General features: G+C 39.7%; 2 protein-coding genes across 6 annotated transcripts in view; both read left to right on the top strand.

Annotated features, from left to right (window-relative positions):
* Nucleotides 1-6,562, top strand: part of LOC147260346 (putative phospholipid-transporting ATPase IM) — a 40,433-nt gene extending 33,871 nt beyond the window's left edge. For all 4 annotated transcript variants that reach the window (XM_086206897.1, XM_086206898.1, XM_086206896.1 and 1 more), the window contains 5 exons: nt 48-131; nt 405-650; nt 743-881; nt 2,390-2,520; nt 2,655-6,562. In XM_086206897.1, the coding sequence (XP_086063023.1) occupies nt 48-131; nt 405-650; nt 743-881; nt 2,390-2,520; nt 2,655-2,984 (930 nt within the window). In that variant the 3' untranslated portion in view covers nt 2,985-6,562. The remainder of the gene's footprint in view (nt 1-47; nt 132-404; nt 651-742; nt 882-2,389; nt 2,521-2,654) is intronic.
* A 3,552-nt stretch (nt 6,563-10,114) lies between these two features.
* Nucleotides 10,115-21,370, top strand: part of dapk1 (death-associated protein kinase 1) — a 90,739-nt gene continuing 79,483 nt past the window's right edge. For both annotated transcript variants that reach the window (XM_086206895.1, XM_086206894.1), the window contains exons 1-2: nt 10,115-10,256; nt 10,865-11,062. In XM_086206895.1, coding sequence (XP_086063021.1) covers nt 11,001-11,062 — 62 coding nt within the window. In that variant the 5' untranslated portion in view covers nt 10,115-10,256; nt 10,865-11,000. The remainder of the gene's footprint in view (nt 10,257-10,864; nt 11,063-21,370) is intronic.

Raw genomic sequence — 21,370 nt, 5'->3', positions numbered from 1 at the left:
TGACCTTTTAAAGATGATTTTCTTTTGTTTCTGATTCTGCTTTTCAGACGGTGTACGATGAGTGGTTCATAACACTTTACAATCTGATGTACACAGCATTGCCTGTACTGGGAATGAGTCTGTTTGATCAGGTACACGTTATTGATCTGTGTTTGTGAAGAATGCAGTATATGAGATTGGTTTTGTTATGATTAAGACAAGGACAATGTGGTTAATGTGACAAAGAACACTTGTTATCTTAAAGTTCAGGAGAGTGCTACAGGGATGATATTGTTGTAGGCCAAACCACAGGATGGTTAAGCCTTGACCAAACTTATTTTCAGGCCTTAGGACTCATTCCTTAAGCAGTTGATGTGTTTTACAAATAAAGGAAAGCTGACTCTCTGTCTCCCTCTGATGGTCAGGATGTGAATGATGTGTGGAGTTTTCAGCACCCTCAGCTCTACATCCCTGGCCAACTCAACCTGTATTTCAGCAAGAAGGCCTTCTTCAAGTGTGCCCTCCACAGCTGCTACAGCTCCTTGGTGCTCTTCTTCATCCCCTATGCTGCTATCCACAGCACAGTGAGAGATGATGGGAAGGATGTTGCTGATTACCAGTCGTTCGCCCTCCTCACCCAGACATGCCTGCTCTTTGCAGTCACCATCCAGGTATGTGATATCAACATTTATAGTCTTGTCAGGCATAAAATAACCAGAATTATACGGTGCATAAAAAACGTGTTTCATCTGTCCGTGTTTAGTTGGGGTTGGAGATGTCCTACTGGACGGCAGTTAACACCTTCTTTGTGCTGGGCAGCCTGGTCATGTACTTTGCGGTCACCCTCACCATGTACAGTAATGGCATGTTTCTCATCTTGCCATCAGCCTTCCCTTTCATCGGTGAGCACTTAAAACATTTACTATAACTTGTAGGACTGTGCTATATGGGAAAAATCTTATATCTCAATATTGGTTATTTCATATTGTTTCGTATATAGATAGATGGATATATATACATATACATATACATATATATATACACACACACACACACGCACACACATATGTATACATTTATGTGAATGCATACAAATGACAAGCATTCTTTTATCTTTAGCAGCAGAACTTTCCCAAATGAGAATATGTAGACAAACACTTTTCAATTACAAGTAATGGAAGTATCCCCTAGTGCACTGCTTCTCAAATGGGGGTACGTGGAAGTTCTCCAGGGGGGACGTGAAGCTTTACAATTTATTTTTTTTTTAAAAACAAAGTTTGATAAAATACAAATGTATGTTCATATACTGAATTTTATATTCAGTATTCAATTTTAATATCCTTAAAAAAACAGACTCTCCCCAAACCAAGTTAGTTTGACCCACTGATCCAGCATCACTCGTCAATAACCTGCCGTTGCCATCACAATGCACTGTAACGATGGAGATGTGGCTAAAGCGCAGCAGCAAGAAGGCGAAACCAGAGCCAACGAAGTACCAAAAGTAGGAACCCAAAGCACTGTGTTTTTTTTCTTTTTGCGGGGAGAAATTAGCCAACGCTAGCAAATCTTTGATATAAGTTGTTTAACTTAAATAAATCAGACACTGATGGCACAGGACTGTTCCTCTTTATTTTCTACCAAAAATGTTTTGCGTGTGTCAGGCAGTACTTGACTAAAAAATATTTCCGAGGGGGTACATCTCTGAAAAAAGTCTGAGAACCACTGCCCTCGTGCAGTCACATAGACATTTCATACCATACTGTGATATCTATCATAATATTGCACTGTCGCTATCACTAGAGTTGTGCATTGCACTCATAATCAAATGGTAGTTTAGAATTACAAGATTAGTTGAAGAGAAGAGTGACTACTGCTACTAATCATTGCAATCTTCGAAAGAGAGGATGAGGATTACTTTGGTCAAACCAAGATCCTGAACCTTATTTATTTGATGAATATTGATGGTGGGATGTTAACATGTCCAACCTACCATCATTCATTAGCTAAGATAAATAGCGGTAAGCTGGTTTCTATAGAGCTTATCCACCGCCCCGCCCCCCCAGTGAGGCAAAGAGGAGAGAATGGCATCTATCCTCTTTTTTGACTCTGGGGAAGATGGACAGGAAGTATATTTCCCAGGAAATGAGCTTGTTCGCTCAACAATCAAAATTAAAACGATTTACTTGATTGCATCATGCCATGGCTTTTAATTTTAAACTTTTTTTTTGGATTCACATAATTACATACAAAAACACTGTTTTGAAAAAAATTGTCTTTTTATTATTTCTCATAATGGGTCTGTGTGTGCTAGTATTCAAATTCAACTTGTGCATCATTAGTAGCTGAGATGTCAACGGTGAGGTTGACAAGAATGGATGATCCATGCAAACATAAATATGTGAACCTCCAGGCACGGCGAGGAACTCTCTGAACCAGCCAAACGTCTGGCTGACAATCCTCCTCACTTCCATCCTGTGTGTCCTTCCTGTGGTTACTTACCGCTTCCTGTTGATTCAGCTCTGCCCCACCATCAATGAGAAGGTACAGATGGAACAGTTCTGCACAGAACAGCTTTACTTTGTTAAGCATTAACACAAATAGTTTCAGAATAAATCCACCAAATGCAATATTTGGAGTTGTAGACCCAGATTACCTCTACCTCTCCATATTTTTAGGTGATGTTCAAGGTGAGACAGGCCAAAGCAACACCCCCCCCTCCGCCTCGTCGCACCCGCATCCGCCGCACCAGCTCCCGTCGATCAGGCTATGCCTTCTCACACGCCCAGGGCTATGGGGACCTGGTAACATCAGGCAGGTTTCTTCGGCGCCCTGCTGGGTCACGCTCTTCAGGTTTCACTCACACAGGTCGCCCCACCATGGGCTTCAGTCCTATGGGACGATCAGCTGGATACAGCCCAACAGGACGCCCCCAGAATGTCAAAGTTCAGGATGTGGAAGTGACCTCACTGCAGATGTACAGAACTATTACAGATGCTACCCTTTGACAAATGATGGAATTCATTCATTAAAGGAGCAGTGAAAATGATCAGGGAGCAGGAACTAGAGAGCTAAATGCCACCGACACAAGAGACATCTCTACATTTTGTACATCTTTGCTGAGACCTGTGGAGCTACACCATCATGACTTCTTCCAATGAATCATGCTTAAAGGGAAGGACATGTGTCGCAGCTTTTGGTATTTCTAAGGGGCCATCATGTGATGGAACCTTTCCAGCAATGAGATACAGCAACAGCATTTTCAGATTATCAAATGCCTCAAAAGAAGGACAGTCATGTTTACAGGCTCCCCAGACATTTTTCACCCTGGGAGTCCAGATGCACATCAGGGTTTTGTACAGAGGGGAGAACCAACAAGGCCATGCTGCAAGAAACTGTTCTAATTTTGTGTTTGAGGGATTAAAGCATTTCATTTTCTTATCTTTAAAGCTGTACAAGCATTTAGCACTTTGGCACCATTGCATAGCAAAAACAGAATGCCTGGGAAGATCACAAATGACAGCGCCTACAAACTATTCTGCAAGGAAACCCATCCTTGAAGTTTTGTCTTTTTTGTATAGAATATCTTATTCGTCGCTTCCTGTGCTGTTTCCTGCAACAGAATGCATTTGGGATCCTCAAGGTTTTTTACTTGGCAAACAGGGAACAACATTTTTTGATTTAGACTCAAAAGACAGCAGCCAGTTCCACTGTGTAATTATACATGCTTTCTGATTTTATTCTCTTAGGTATTAATCAACAATATATTTTTGGCTTTACCAAAAATAAGCAGTAAATATGAAAACATTTGGAATTGTCGTTTTGTGAATGCATACCTCCTCTAGTAAAAATGTTTTTGTTTTCCTCTTTAAACTTAAAACAGCTTTTCATTTATGAAGCCAGTCGTGATGGTTTATTTAGAAGTCAAAACCTACATTAAAGCATTTTGTGAAGCTATTATTTGGCAATCAGCCAGAGAAGTTTTTCAAAAGTCAACCCGAAAGTTGTTTTTTCTAATGGCTCATTTCTGATCTATTTATTAATCAGTAGAGGGCACACAGAGATCCATTTCTGTATCGGTTCCAAAATCGAATCGCCAATTATCATCAAAGTCCACCTTTTTCCTTATCATTCTAACAGTTAGACCAAGGCTGATGATCACATGACCTCTTCAGTAGACATCTTATCTCAAACAATTTATAAAGTATTCCTAGTTATAAAGGTGTACTGAATCAGCAGCTTTATAGAACCGTGACATTTAAAAATTTGTGTTAGTGTGAAGGGCTAGCGTTTACATATTTGAATTGTTTTCCAAGCAGTGTAGGGGATTCTTTGGGATTCTGTTCAAACTGTGTTGTACCCACATATACACTTTCAGCTCCAGGAATGCCAGTTTAAAAGGAGGGTAGCGCCATAAGTGACCCTTTCCAAGCAGATTCAGCATCCACTCTAACGGCGTCATTGTCGTCTGCAGCTGGTGGCAAACAAACAGAGAGAAAAATGCCAATTTTCACAGAATTCAAGAGCAACGCAAGTGGCCAGTTCTGTCTATTGAGGAAGTCAGCTTCATCTCCTGGTGTCTGTGAAGCACGTCCCATTCAGTCCAAAGCACTCCTCACGCTGATAGTAGTCAGAAACTGTGACATACTGTAAGTTTGTGTCAATGGTTTATTGTAATAACTGTCACTACCAGAGGATGGAGATAAATGGACTGCACTACAACTTTAAATCACGCCTGATGCTGGAAACCATTCTTTAGATATGTAAATTGTCCAGAATAAATCATAAAGTTTCAGTCATTCAGATTTGGCACAGCAAAAAGCATAGTAATCATTACAAAACCAGTTACTTGCTTGATTATATGAAGGCCGGATGGTTGTAATCTTCAAGATGCTCTAATGTCAATTCTGCAGTTATGTCTTAGCACCCAGAGAATCTGAAAAACCTTTCTCCCTATCAAATATTCAGTTCGTATATTTGCGCTCGGTATTAGGCAGGAAAACCTTTTATCTATTGCTCCATTCATGTTTTACCAGCTTCCTGAAAATGTCATGAAATCTAAACGAAAGGAAATTAGAAGGTAGTCAGAGAGCAAGCCAAGATATGGGTCATTTTTCCTGATAATGAAAGATAAGATAAGATGAGAAAAACTTCATTCATCCTCTGGAAATTCTCTTGTTCCAGCAGCATAGGAACAGAAGGTAAATAAATATATGGATCTTAATTTAATGGGTTCAACAATGTTTCATCAAATGTGGCGTGATAGATTTTGCATTACCACAATGGAAACGTGACCTCCTTGAGGTAATTATGCTGTTCAGTTAAGGAATGGTTTTGTTTTGTTTCAGAGCGGTGCTTCTCAACCGTTGAGCACGTTGGTTTGAAAGAACCCTTAAATTGAGATACTCAGTTTGGTGGATTTACCAGTAACAAAAGGCTGTAGGAGGGGCAGGGCAAAAAAAAATTGCGACATCCCTCAAACAAAAACACAAAAAACAAAGATAGCGTTGTTATTTCAATTAAAAGTATTACATTTGTGTGTACATACAATCCAGAATATGTTTTTGTCAATGCGGTGACAATGTCGAGTGTAGCTTTAAGCTCTAAAAGGGGCACTACAACCTTGAGACAAGAGACCCAACGCTTGCTGGATTTCATCGAAAACTTCTGTTGGATTATTTATTGAATGGGCTCTGGCTTGTTATCACTGTGAACAGATGAGCCTTACAGTTGAAAAAGTTGGGAACCCCTGATTTTCGACCCACATCATTTCATATTTTAATAGGAATTCAAATTTCAGCTTAGTCCTGCTTCCCTCTTTAATTTATAATTTGATGTCTGTTCAAAGGGGATTGGGTGCAAAGTATTAGATATTTGAAAAGTTGAATGTAATATAGTTTTAAAATGTTTTTACAGTTGCCTTTTCTTTTACATATCTCATGGTATCCATGTAGGAATTCCTAGTGTTATTCACGTTAGGCCAGCTGGCCTTGCAGAAGGATGCAAGGACATTATAATCTTGTTGAATCAACTTTTGTCATTGTTCCGCGTTGAATATTTTGTGTGTTTCTGCAGAACCAAAGATTTTTGAATGAGGTATTTTTAAATGGGTGTTATTGTCATTGTCCTTTATTGATCACGAAACAGGATCTGATGCTGAAAATCTGTGTCGTGAAACTGTTTTTGTAACACTGTCACATATCTACTATCATAGTATGCAAATGTTTTAAATTCAAATATGCAGCTGAAACCTATTTAAAATGAATCTATAATTGGTCCCCTGCAAAAGTTTGTTTCTGAGTTATGTTGACCATTGTCTGCAGTATTAATGCAGAATATATTCATCTACCAATGTATTTTAAGTATTTTTCTGTATTTTTGTGGTACCTTCAGAATAAATTACAGCCATAATAATGATAATGCTTGATATTAAGCAATACATCACAGTGATTATATCCCTAATTCTGAAGACTGGAACTGTGTAAGGGCTTTTATAATGGGTAATTCTTAAATAGGACAAAAAAATCTAGTGATTTTAAGCACTGGTCTTTCTGCTTAGCTTCTTTTATAAATACTTTTGTACCCGAAAAACGTAAAATAAAGATCTGTAAGATCAACATTATGGGGACTTTTATTCTTATGTACTAGGAGCTCTGATTATCGCTGCTTTATGTTTGAGAAGCTTTTCACCAGCAGATGGCAGAATAGTCCTTTACACTGCAAAACCACAACACCAGCCTAATATTTATAACTATCACGTAATACTGAAGGAATCTGATTGGGCTTCAACAAAACAACAACTTGGGAGGAAAGAAAATGTCTTCCTGCTATAAAGACAATGTGGTCCAATTATACATGAGCAGAACAAATGAGTTCATCCATCCATTGTCTACCACTTATCCTGTTGAGAGTCGAGGGGCCAACACACAGAGACAGACAACCATTCACACTCACAGTCACACCTACAGTCAATTTAGAGTATCAATCAGCCTTGTCCCCTCTTGATGTCTTTGGACTGTGGGAGGAAGCTGGAGTACCAGAGAGAACCCACACAGGAACAGGGAGAACATGCAGACTCCACACAGAAAGATCCTGTGCGAGCTTGGGCTCGAATCCGGAACCTTCTTGCTGTGAAGCGACAGTGCTGACCACTGCACCACCGTGCCGCCAAAAAAATTAATCATTTTAGTTTTTTAGTCTAAGAGCACATTTACAGACATAAAGAAAATTCCAACCAAAGGATGCATGTTCAAGATGTGGATCCAAATGTGATTAAAGAACAAAAAAATAAAAAAAATTCACCTTCTGGGGCTTAACAGTCTTTCCAGTCAATAACATGATACAGCATTTCTGACTTGAAACTTCAGATTGTGCTTATAAATAACTTTTCTTGCACAGGTTTCTTGCTCCCAGCATAGAAGAAGCTAAACCCTCTTGTGTGATCGATGTTATCCAGAAAATTCACTTATGCAAATGTGCAACGGTTTCATTTTACACTCAACCTGAAAGTTTTACCTTTGCAAACATCTTACATCAAAGGAAAACACAACAAGAATAACTTTTACACAAAAAAAATTGTAGCACCTGCCTTGTTGCTATGGTGACAGTGGACCCCCCCCCCCCCCCATTAGACTTGCCTTGGAATGCGCAGTAATAATATTAAAATAACAGGCTGTGACTATGACACCAGACTTCAGTGAAGATGCTGATGTATTTTATAAATGTTCATTGTTTAGGATGTAAGAATTGTTGCAGTTTAAAAAACAAATCCTATCATTTCTATTTCTTACAGCTCAAACCTTCACACCTGACTCAGTTGGCAGACTTCTGTTCATCGCTCCTCAGTCTGAGGAGCCTTTCCCACCCAGTCTTGCATTCGCTGTGAAAGGCCTCATTTAAAAATGTTTCCCTGTAAAATCAACCTTGAAAGTTATATATTGTAGAACTCAAAACAAGATACGTTGTTTCTCTCTCTCGCTCTGAAACAACCATACCTGCACTATGACCTCAAAAACAGAATAGAAACAAAAAATCTGTCTGAGCTCTTGTGATCCATTTATAGTTTCAGCCATGGTTGCATATGATAGGAAGAAGACAGGCAGGTTTGATCATTTTTTGAGCCTCTTATCATTGGATAGCCTATTGATTTTTTCCCCCTGCAATTTGTTGATTCTTACATGGCTAGACATCATTTACTGTTCAGGGTTTGCGAAGCTTCAAGACTGGATGTACTCTGAGGTGCTGTGTCGCAGGCAAGTTTTTTTCATTTTTCTTGGGGACGTTTCACCCCACATGCAAGGGGCTTCTCCTTGTAAACTAAACGAGGGGTGGAACGTGGTCAAGAAAAGCGAAACAAATCCAATTCCCTCCGTCACAAAACTTAACGTTTACCATGACCTGGATGACTGAGAGTATTCACAGACATGACTCGATTTACTCGAAATCGTTTTTTTTTTTTATTATGGCAGAATAATCACCCAATAATAAGGGTAAGTATGAGGACAGTAATATATGCCAGTGGGCAGAAGGCACAAAATAAAGAAAGACCGAATTTTGCCCATATTGCAATTTTGCTATTCATCATGAAATCTTTTTTTTTTCTCCTTTTCCCTGCCTATCTCAGTGGTACACTCTGAAGAGGAGCAGATCATCAACACTTCCCCTTGACTGAGCTTGTACAATATGTCTCACAGTTATAATGAGTCCCAGAGAGTGACAGCTTGTCAGGGGCCACTTGCTCTAATATGTAAAGTTTGTTTCTCAGTAAATCATCCAGGGTGTAACCCGCCTCTTGTCCACTGCATAATAGGAAAGGCTCCAGCCCCCCGCAGCCCTGAGATGGATGGATGGTTCCTCAGTTAATCAGTTAATCTTACTCCTTGTGATCATTAGGGATGATAATGAGGTTCATTCAAAAATAATCCAAACACAAAACAACATCAAGAAAAATTGTTGATGTGTCCATTTAGATGACTTATACTGGCACTTCAATTCATTTCAGGAGACATGTTAGTTCAGTACTGTACTTTTTTGAAAATATGAAGTTATTCCCCTCTGAAGTGTGTGTGTGCGTGTGTGTGCGTGTGTGTGCGTGTGCACACGTGTGTGTTTGTGTATTCTCATTTAACTAATTTGTGAGGTCCAAGGTGGCATGGTGACGCAGTGGTTAGCGCTGTCACCTCACAGCAAGAAGGTTCTGGGTTTGAGTCCCGGCTCCATCAGGGATCTTTCTGTGTGAGTCTCCATGTTCTCCCTGTTCCTGCGTGGGTTCTCTCTGGTACTCCAGCTTCCTCCCACAGTCCAAAGACATCAAGAGGGGACGAGGCTGATTGATACTCTAAATTGACCGTAGGTGTGACTGTGAGTGTGAATGGTTGTCTGTCTCTATGTGGTGGCCCTGTGATGGACTGGTGACCTGTTCAGGGTGAACCCCACCTCACACCCGAAAGCCGCTGGGATAGGCTCCAGCCCCCCCCCCCCCCCCCCACCCCGACACTTAACAGGATAAGCGGAAGAGAATGGATGGATGGATGGATGGATGTGAGGTCCAAAACCAAGAGCCCACTATACCTGTGTTGCTTCATGGGACCAGTGCCTGGGCTCCTCAACATTAAATGTCTGTTTTTGGTGTCAGGGTAAACATTTTGCTTGGTGGAGTTAGAATTAGGTTGTGGTTAAGATTGGGCTCAGAATTAGAGTTAGACATTAACATTTGATGGTTAAAGTGAGGGAAAGGGGCGAGAGGAATGTCAGTGGTGGCTCCACATGAAGAAAGTGAAATTTACTCTTTGTGTGTATGTGTGTGTGAGTACGTGTGTCTATGTGTATGCGTGTGTGTGCACGCATGCTTACCTGTGATTAAAACAAAAAATGAGAACTTTGCTGCCCCCCTGCGACCAACACAGCTCCTCCAGTGATGCCTTTACACCCTTTAAAAACACTGTAATCGACTCTCCACAAATGAAAAATTCCGACCTAAGTTTAACATTTCTTGTGCCACATATGTGACAAAAATCTTTTTTTATCATTAAAAGAAATAATGCAAAGGTGGTATATTTTCATATTTAGTCTGTATTTTTAGTAGACGGCATAAGTAGTAGACGAGTTGCGTATTTTTCCACAACCCATGAAGGCAGCACCCGACTGCCTTACATTGTTGATTTCTCCTGCTGAAGCCAGCAGCAGCATTTTGTCTTCCGTGAGCCAAGCCTGGGTCACTGGCGCCGTCAAAACGCATGAAAGCCCTGCTACGTTTGGCTACGGGACACACAACAGAAACTGTAAGATACTTTACGGTGTATTTTACTCCATTTCCCATCCGACACAGTTCATAACGTTAGGGCAAGGAGACGTTAGTTACTAGCTAATGTTAACGCATTTTTGAAGAAGATACAATGGATAGTCATAGGTTTAATTCAAGAGCAGCTTTGGCTTTTAAACGAACTGTTTGTTAAGATGGATTGAACACCTGCCCAGTTAGAGAAAACGGGCTTTTTTGACTTCACTCAGCGGTCATTTTCATTGCTGGACCCTAAAGAAGGAGGAGTGCCGCCGCTGGTGGTGCCAAGCCGCCCGTGTTTCCCATGGCTACACCAAGCTTTCTCCGGGGTTATTTGCATTCCCAGCCTATCCTCCCTGACATAGTTATGGTTATACTGCTACTATCTGTAAGGGTTAAAGCCTAATAAGCCGTAACATTTAGATGATAGTAGTTGAGAGGAAAGATCAGCTCCAGGAGTCGTGACGTCGCTCCGGAGGTGCAGGTTCTTTCCTCAGTCATTTTCCTTTTGTTGACCGAAGCCGACCTTCTTAATCCACACACCAGGCTGCACAATCTAGTTGTGTAGTGTTCCATCAACTCATTCGGGTTTTCTCTTGGTTTTTGAAGCCTTAACATGATGAGGAGTGTTGGACCGAACCCTGCCAAGACCGGAGGCTGCTGGTAGAGGGATGGTACCGTCGTGAAGAGCCGATGTGACAAGCCTTTGGTCTGGGATAGAAAGGGAAGGAAGTGCCTGGACAATATGACTGTTTTCAACCAGGAAAATGTTGAGGAACTTTATGAGATTGGAGACGAGCTCGGGAGGTAAGTTGCTCTTACTCCTATTGCATATCAACCATGCCGAGCTACTACATGTACATGGACATGGGAAAGCCACATGTTTTGCTTTTTTCAGGGATGCACCGTACACCGTCATTGCTATCGGTGTAGTACGATGTTTGTCATATTTCCATATGATGTTGTTGGTCTTGTGAGCAAAGTTGATAGATATTGGACCAAACCTTTTCATGATATCTTGATTTATGATCCAAACTTCTCACAGATGTTCCTTAAACTGGACTTTATATTACATACTTGCTCTGAGTTGTAAAAGTATCTTGAAGCCTTAAACACGGGTTTATTTTTGCAATGCACAATTCAAGCATAACACTGGTTGTTGCAGTCAGTAAACACTCAATAATTGGATCAGCCAAGTATGTTGTGAGACACAGACATCTCACTCCTCAGCGCATCTCTATTTGTATTGCAGCAGGTTATTTTGTCTTTCAGTTCAGGCATTTGAAAGTACAGATTGGAGTAAAGTGATTGAGGTGAACACATGAGCTTTTACAACTGAGTAGAAATATAGGGGGACGTTTTAAAATTCACAATGTGTACATACTCTTTACAGTATGTATCCTAAAAACTGGAATACTATACACATTTGTTTTAAAACAGGTCATATCGACATTGGTAAATTTCACTTATTGGACACAGTGTAGCTGCAATTTTAACTTTATTAATTGTACCAGCCCAAAATGTTCATATCAATGCATTCCTATTTTTACATAAAGCCTATATTCATTATAATTGGACACAGAACTTGAACTCATAGGATTGTTAATATATGTCCTCGCACCATTTTGCACCCCCAACACAGACACTAACACTACACTAACTCATCCAAGCATGCTTTCACACATACTACGTCCTCTAAGTCGTCCCTGGGACATGCATCCTCACAGCGAGACTGTGTCTGATGGGTTCTGATTAATGCACTCCTTAATGCATCGCTGTCAGTGATGAAGTGTTTGTGACTGAGGCTGCATCTCCCTGAGGATTTATTTCAGGAGGTAACAGAGGGTATTGCTGTGCATTTTTACTGAGGAGATTGCAGCTCGCAATATATCCACCTCAGAGCCACCTCCAGAGTCTAGTTCAAGGTTTACATTGAAAATGGGGCGAAGAATATCCCATCGTCATCTTCCGCTTATTCCTACACATTAAGGGTCACGGGGGGGCTGGAGCCTATCCCAGCGTCAACGGGCGTGAGGCGGGGTACACCCTGGACAGGTCGCCAGTCCATCGCAGGGCCAACATAGAGAGACGAACAACCATTCACACTCACATTCACACCTACAGTCAATTTAGAGTATCAATCAGCCTAGTCCCCAATTGCATGTTTTTGGACTGTGGGAGGAAGCCGGAGTACCAGAGAGAACCCACGCAGACACGGGGAGAACATGCAGACTCCACACAGAAAGATCCCGTGCCTGAGCCGGGACTCGAACCCGGAACCTTCTTGCTGTGAGGCCACAGTGCTGACCACTGCACCAGGGGCGAAGAATATAGGTGAGAAAAATGTGAGAACTTCTGTGTCCAGGCTTTGCCAGGTGGTGAAATGAAAATGCAGAGTCACTAAAAGAGTGAGAATGCTGCTCTGTTGAATGTGAAACTTCGGGTACTGGCATGTTTTCAGCTCACGCTTCTAGTTGCATTCACCACGTTACATCATAGTAAACATGGTTAAAATGACAGAAAAGGATATAAGATATTCCTGAAATCTAGGGGTGGGATTCACAGAGTAATTCACGATATAATAATGAGAGTATTACAATACTGTGATAATTAACATATTGCAAAAAAAAAAAAAAAGTACAATACATGATGATATCTTAACTGAAGATGAAAAATACTCCTGAAAAGGCAAAAAGCCAGACTTGATTATTTATTCACAGCATTGATGTTTTAGTGTCACATAAATTGATGATTGAGGTGAAACATTATTCAACAAAGTGCAGCGTCTTAATATTGTCCCTCTGGAACACACATACAATGAACAACTTGTTATCATGGCATAAGGGGAACCTGATTATATTATTTTAATGAAAACATAAACATTATATAACATTAATATTTGCCAGTGTATCATTCAGTAATTGAGAGTTATTAAATTCTGATGTACCCTTTCTGCAGTTTTTCTGAGCCTTTACATCACTTGTTGAGCATTCCAGGAAACTCACAGAATATTTATACATTTGGTACAGCATATCACATGACGCTGCTCAGCCAATTAAGTCTGTGCATTTAGGCGGTGAACATTACGATTGGAGTTATTATTTGAAAACACACAGAGAAGAGATGGAGAGGTGAGTAAAGTGAACCATAGACAGTTTGAAAAGAGAAAACCACTTTTACATAAATATGTCTAAGAAAAGTAGAGTGCAAAAAAGGAGCTTTTAAGTTCACAAATTCAGTTCATAGGCACTTCAAAAAATATTCGAGAAGCGGCAACATCTTGCATCGCTTGGAGACAAACCAAACTTAAGAGTCCTAATACACAGTGCAACCCAAACTGAAGGCAAATTGCAGCCACACTTCCGAGTGCGTCTGCATGTGACAGGTTCAGTAGCAGTGACTACCAGAAGATAAGCTTCCCCAAAACACCCCCATGTAATTCAAACAGTGAAAGTAAAGCAAGGATTAATTTATGCCATCAGTGAGCTGTACATGGCTGTTGGCTATCAGAAACATGGAAGTGGATCCATGCAATTTTCAAGTCGTCAAAGTACCTGATAATCAACCCAGTAGTTTTCTGGTCTCTATGGCCTTTCCAGCAACACTGCTTCTCCTTTTAGAGCTCACCTTTACACACTGTGGGGGAGAGTTGAAGTAGCAGTAGCAGCTACTTTGGTAATTGAGATGATTGGGGAGCTTTGTCTAATGGGATTGCATTTCTGGCTGGAATTAAAGAGACGGGTGGTGTGATAGTCTCATTTGTTCGTCACTCCAACACCAGGATCTACTATCTATTAAGGTTAAGATTAGGAAAGTAGAGATTTTAAACTGGGTTTCCTGCCATCAGTGTGATAAACATGAACTTTTATTTGGAGTGTAGAAATGCGACATTGCCTTGCAAAGCGCTGGTGACCCATCCAAGCTGTACTCCGCCTCTCGACTAATGCCAACTGGGATAGGCCCTAGCCCCTCCATGACCCTCAACGGATAAGCGGTATAGAAAATGGAACGATGGATGGATGGAAATGCAGTTTTATTATGGCTTGAAATCTCAAGCTCTCAATACAGGCAGTCGAGAAAGCTGGAATACTGATGTTTCCCCAAAGGAAGTGATCTTTTTTTCACTCAATTTTTTCATGTAAGAATTTGTATGGCTGAAAATTAACCTTTTGTGCTTAATCTTTAATGCAGTTCTCAAATTAATAGCAACTAGAATGTGACTTAGACCGAATTTTTTGAGCCAACACTGATATTTCACCTTAAGAAATTCTGAAATGGATCCATCAACTGATACTCATTAGTGCCATTAATATTTGTGTATAGAATCAAATATCAAATCATAAAAATAAACCCAATTAAGACTTTTAGCTTCATTGTATAGACAGCAGTATTCGTGTGTGGAATTTGATCCTGGTACCCAATGATACATTTTTCTATACTCTAAAAAAATGAAAAGAGAAAAAGAGTCTTAACTTGTCTCTTAAACTTTTAGATAGATTTTGTGTTTAGACAAGTGTTTCCTCAGATTAGTTGTGTTGCCATGGTCAGCTTTGCAGATATTGCAGAGAGTGCTGTCTACATCAAGTTTTGAAAAGTGAAGAGCGTTGAAGAAACAAGCATCAAACATCAGTATGTATCCCCAGTATGACTGATGGTTGAGGAAGTAAGGCTTGTGAAATCCTGCATATTTCCACTGTGTTCATTTGTTAAGGAGAACCCAAAATGGCTGGATTCAGGAGTCCTCAGGCCTGTCAGTGCTGAGTGTGTCTGTGTCAGCAAGGGTCTTGCTTGTTTTTTCAGAGCCCTGCAGAGTTGCAGAGAGCAACTGGGAGAACTGGAATTATTAGATGTGCAAAACACACTGCAGCTCAGAGGAGTGGTGGTGTTACAGCAGGTAGGCTTCAAGGCAAGGCATCAAGTTGCTACTGAAGGAGGTGTGATAATCCCAGGCTAATCCATTAATTGTCAAACTCTCCCTATTGAATCGTATCCAAAAAATGGCCAGTCAGTCTGTATCTCACCTGTGCTCTCAACAAGTGTTTCAGTGTGGCCACTGCATTACCCTGTATTACATTTTTGAAAACAAAATGAGGTATTCAGCCTTTTTAAAATAAAGTTAATATACCTATCAAAAACATTGCCAGTAGTTAAGTTTGCCTCCTCTCCCCCCCCCCCCCCCCCGTGCCTGTTGATTGTTTGTTGATGTTCTTGTCAGTGCTGTTCTTTTGAGACTTAGGATCAGTGTGTTTTTAAAACTTTTTTGGGGGACTGTTCTCCCTTGCCTGTTAGCATGTAGCATAAGCAATGACGTGCCGTGCACAGCCCATGGACTGTTTAAAGGTAAGGTATTCCACTGTGTTTCTGCTTTACTCGTTCTATGCTTAGCAACTGACTGTATTTATGAATAAGCGATGTGCATTGTAGCATCTTGCTGAAAAGGCCTGAAAAATGTGTGTAGCTACCCAGGTGTCAGTTTCGGTCAGATTGGTTGATAAGTAGCTGAGACCACTGAATAGCCTAGGCTTACAACAGATGCTGGTGTGGATCTTTACATGTCACAACAAAAAAACAAACCATAATCATTTTAATTGCTACTTCAGTAAAACAAGAATTGCAAATCAAATTGCAATGCGAATATCCCTCAGGAGCCCAGGAGTGTTCTTACACAGATTTTCTGACCTTTTAAGAGTTGATAGAAATGGTCTCAAAAATCTCTATAAAATACCATATTGACACACCAAGACCTTGGAGAACACCGTCGCAGAATTGTCTTGTTGGACCACAGCTACAAGGTATTGGTAAAGCCTAAAAAGGTGCCATGAAAAGGCTTTAAAGAAATGCTTGATTTTAACTTGAGAGGCTTTAGGAACACTATCATCTGGGGAATGAATGCTAATGGAACAGTTTCCCACTGCAGACAAAAGCCAGACGTTGGTGGGTGCTTGATGCTGACCACATTCTGTGCTCAGTTAATTTCCATAATTGCTTCATGGATTGCCTGAAAAAATTCTCAATTGGTGTGTTGAATCTGTGGGGAATCAGGGAAAACATTAGAGCCATTATGGATTCATAGTTTTTTGCTGTTTGACTGTTGCACATGCAGGAATGAAAGCATGTCTTTGGGTTTAGCGTGATGAAACAAAAATCTCCTTGGGATATATATATATATATATATATATATATTATATATATATATATTATATATATATATTATATATAATATATATAATATATATTATATATATATATATTATATATATATATATATATATTATATATTATACATAATATTATATATTATATATTATATATAATATATATATTATATATACATGTGTGTCTGTATATATGTATGTATGTATATATATATATATGTGTATGTATATGTGTATGTGTATATATATATGTGTGTGTATGTATATGTATGTATATATATGTATATGTATGTATATATATTCTGAAAGGGCATTCTTTTCTTTTCTTTCTTTTACTGTCATGATTGTCTTAAATGTCTCTTGTCTCTCTGACCCATAATGCTCTGGGGACCAAGTCACGTTGTTTGAGTAATCTGGAAATTTGGGACACGTCAGTTACAATCTTGACAATCAGAAAGCCTGACTACATGTTCAAGTGTGAAAAGAAAATAAAGTCTAATTGCAGGTCTTATTGAGTTTATTCCCATGAGTCTAAACAGAAGAACAGCCCCGTCTCATCAGCAGTCAGCGACACTAACTGGCTGATATCTGATCTTTCATATTTTGCCACCATAAGTGCAGAATATCAGCCTGCCTTTAAATGGTTGTAACAGTTACATACAATTATGAAGAATGCTGAAGCAGTTTTTATCTTCAGACAAGCAGGGCAGCATTATGTGATGAGAGTTCAATACTTTGTCTTGTTTTTCTTCAGTGTTCCATCTTACCATTTGTTTGGAGATGCACCAACTCAGCCTCTCTGGCTGTCTGCAGAGGGAAAGATGAACTAAGACATTATTTGGCTGGAATGTATTTGGCGTTCACCAGGCATCCACTGAGCAACAGAACATTTAACATACATTCTGCCTCTTTCATTTGGTCAGTCTGACTGGTGTGTGTCTCTTTACCAACTGGCTTTTCATGTGTTTATATATGTGATTGCCATGTGTGGGGGAGCAGGGGTGGTTGTATTTCAGTTGGGATTCTGAAATGCAAATGAACACAAAATGCTAAAACTGGAACCACATTTTTGGTTATTTCTGAGTGAAAATCACCCCAAAGACAAAGTTGTATGAATACAAAATAGTATTATGTGCAAGATTTCCTCATGGGTTCCTGTATTAAATGGCGATATGATTTAGAATTTCTTTTCTCGTCCAGAAACAGCTAATCTTTATGCAGATTATTAAAAAACGCAGAATATTCATTACAGGAAACTGTAACATCCTTTTTTAAACACAGCACCAGCTAATGCCATGCATACACTCCCTGCAGACTGTGCCCCAGCTACTGACCTAGATTTACCCCCCCTACCCTTGACTGCATTATTTGGTGGAGGGGCAGTCTGGGTAGAAGTAGTGGCCTTGATCAGCCTGTCACTCATCCACACCACCCTCTCTGACCCCCCCCCCCCCCCCCCCCACACACACACACACACACACACACCCCTGGGAGCAGGCAGCAGCATTGCATAAATGCAAACATTTTTTTTTCCATCAACTCTACTTTCAAGGATTTACAGGCTCAGTGGTCTGTTTTTGGTGCCTCCTATAAGCTGTCTTGATTCATCACATTTCTATATGAAGAGTTAATTTTTCAAAAAGGGACCAATACTTGATTATAGTATACATTTTGATAATAACATTTTTTGTAGCAATATTGGTCAGGCCTAACCTCTTTTACCAGAAGCACATTTTGACTCATTTCATCTGCGAGGAAACTTTTGTTCACTGTAACTTGCAAAAATGATTTTTTTTTGGATGCCAAATCAAACTTTTTAAAACCAAACTAGTTTATACACAGCCCAAACCTCAGTTTGTATATTTTTTCAGTTCTACAAGGAAACCAGTTGCATAAGGATGTTTTTAAGGTGCATGACCAATAATCATGCTTGTTAGAGAGATCACCAAGCCAATCACCAAAGGGGTGGGAGGAGTTATAGCACGTCAGTGGTGGCAAAAGCCAAAGCTTATTGTGTGAGCAGTGCGCACTCACTCTTAGCCAAATTGCCCTGTACCGTTCTGAACCCAATCACAACTCCTCCACTGTACTTACAATGCCCTGGGCCTGAGCACATCATCACTGAGCCGTACCAGTCTGGTATTTGGTTGGGAATCTCATGAATCTGATGTTATATTTCATCACAGGAGGGAAAAATCAAACTCCCATGTCAGGCAACTGGGGTCCAGTTCGCACCGCAACTGTAGCTCTGTGGTCTGGTTTACCGGTTAAACTTACTTTTATAACATATTTAAAAAAATCATTTCTATAAACTACTGAATACATTTAAAGATGTTTCTAGTGGATTGACCTTTCACCCTGTGCAAAGCATAGTTTGACGTTTGAATTATACTATTCCTTAATTATGGCCCAGTCAACCTCCCATCTTTTGTGTGTCTTTTCCATCACTGACACCCCATTTCTCCATTTTTCTCATGGGACTCCTTTGCTAAATATCTTGCTACAGCTATTGTGCACTTGACCCACCTCTCTTTGCAATGCTTGTGTTTTACACCTTTTACAAAAGCTGCCATTAACAAGGACTGGCGAGATGCATTAGTGGTGCTAGCTTGATGCAGTTAAGAGGCCTTGGAGGGATGGTGAGTCCGTAGGTGTGCAAATACCGTGGACAAGTAGTCTGCAAGTCTTTCACTGGCACACATGTTTTCTCACAGCTTGCAGTTAGCTATGTATTTTCAATAGGTTCACGTTTGGTGTCTGGATAAAACCCGTGGTGACTCAACTTCTTTGTTCATCATGACAGAACTCCTGCCCCTCGCACGATTGGATCATAAAACCGGTGATCACTCAACCTTAATTGTGTGTCAGAGCACCCTTTTTAAGATAAATATTGTGGCGCTGAAGCAGTGTCCTGCCAACTCATGATCTACAGACTTAAGAAAACATCCTTGTTGGGTACAGAACCTTGTAATAATCACACCATAAACATTTAAATGATGAAAAAAAAATCTCAAATCATATCGCAATTGCAGTATCAGTCATAAAGTTGCATTTAGATATTTCAAAATCATGTTACCTTAGTCGCAGTGCTGTTTATTTTTTATGTGTATTTATTTCATGTATTCATTTCAGCTGAGTGTGAATATCTTTGCAATTTTCTGTCATTTCCTGGGAATTTTTGTCCCTTTTTAATGTACAAAACATACCATATATGAAACAAAACAAAAAACTATGATACAAACCACAACCCTGAGCTTGCTGAGGCATTGCACACCTAATGGGTTTTATCTTGTAATAGAAAAGCCTCCACAGCTGTTGAATGAATCTACATATTAAATTAATAGCAATTTCTGTAGAACATTTAATCCTTTTGCTCTTTTCCAAAAGTATTGTTTTTTTTGTCAGAAAATTGTCAAAAACTTGAAACAGACACTGGGTCCAGGAGATTGAATTGAAATGAATTTTATCCACGTGGAAGCAGTAAAGTGATAAAGCCTGATGGTAGCATGCATCTGCCGTCTTTCTCAGTGGTTGCCAGCCATCACCTCTTTCGTATTTACATTTTAGTCACTTAGCTGAAGTACTTAAATGTAGCTGTGATTGCATGTTTTCTTCAGTCTGAATGTTGTCAACATGATTTAGCAGTAGTAAGGAGTGTGAGTCAGAGAGGTATGATAACGTTCCAGTGACCTCATGTAAGAGAGAAGTACTGTAAAAAGACAAATAGAAATTTGAGACTGTAGGCTGAGGATTTACCTGACATTTGATAGAGAGGTAAATTATAATTTGGAAGACCTTGCTCTTGGTCAAGGTTCAGGTTTCAAGATTTTCTTGATCTCTTCTTGTCCCGTCATTGTCTCTGCAGCCAATCTGCCCCTCTTGGCCTGGAAGACTTAAGCCTTGTGATCGTTGCAGTCAGACTCTTCAAAATGTGGTCAGATTACGAGTCAAATGGAAATCTGACACATTTGGAATGTCCTCAAGGGCAATAATGAGTTATTTTCAATTAATCTCTGCAGTCAATAGCGGATAATTGGATCCCTGCCAACTGTGTTAGTGGATAAATGGCTGGGTGTCACAGTCTGTGTGTACATGTGTGAGTGGGTCGGGGGTGGAAAGGGGGATGTAACCCTTTGTGGTCAATTAGGATAGGACTGCAGCTGGTGAAGTAAGGGAACCCTGTTACTGTTGGGAAGACAACTTTGCACTTTGATCACCTTGTTTCCCTTCCCACTCCTGTCAAAACTGAACAGACCTGTTGTATATTTACCCCAAAGATGTCACAGAAAATATTAGAAATCACAATATTTGATTACTATGAATACATGAGAAATTTTACTGTATATATATTATTTTCATAAGATGTACATTTGAATTGCAACAATTGATTTTTTTTTGGAATCCTGTTCTCTTCTTACATGTGTAACCACTATATAAAAAAAAATCATACAATATTAAAAATACATCCATTATGAAATTCTGGGCTGATTCCAGTGTTGAAAATAAGAATTTAGCTGTCAATATTGATATTGATAAGGCTGTTTAAAAAAAAAAAATATATATATATATATATATATATATATAATAGTGAATATATAGCCCCCCCCCCCCCATATGAATATGTTAAAAATAAAATTGAAATATTAGTGGCTACAGATAGAGGAGCAGAGCTGTGCTGCAGGGTTTTGGATGTTTGCGGTATGTGCCAGCCTGTATGTATATCAGAAACTCTATGTGGGTTTGTTATTGAATATTGAAGTCAAAATATCAAAGCTCTGGTCATCTGTCAACAATGTAGTACCTGCATGTTTTCACCTGTTAAACATGCAGGTGAACACTTGACAGACTAAAGATGCTCTCCTGCTTTCCTGTCACTCATTCACTTTCCGTAGTCATGAACAATAATCCAAACCAAACTCACCTGTTATACCTTTTTATTCTTTAAATGAGTATTTTACCT

The sequence above is a fragment of the Aulostomus chinensis genome, chromosome 6 (genome assembly GCF_037954235.1).
Source record: "Aulostomus chinensis isolate RoL2024-O1b breed Wild chromosome 6, RoL_Achi_v1.0, whole genome shotgun sequence".
NCBI lineage: Eukaryota > Metazoa > Chordata > Actinopteri > Syngnathiformes > Aulostomidae > Aulostomus > Aulostomus chinensis.
This window is presented reverse-complemented; position numbering and strand designations above follow the sequence as displayed.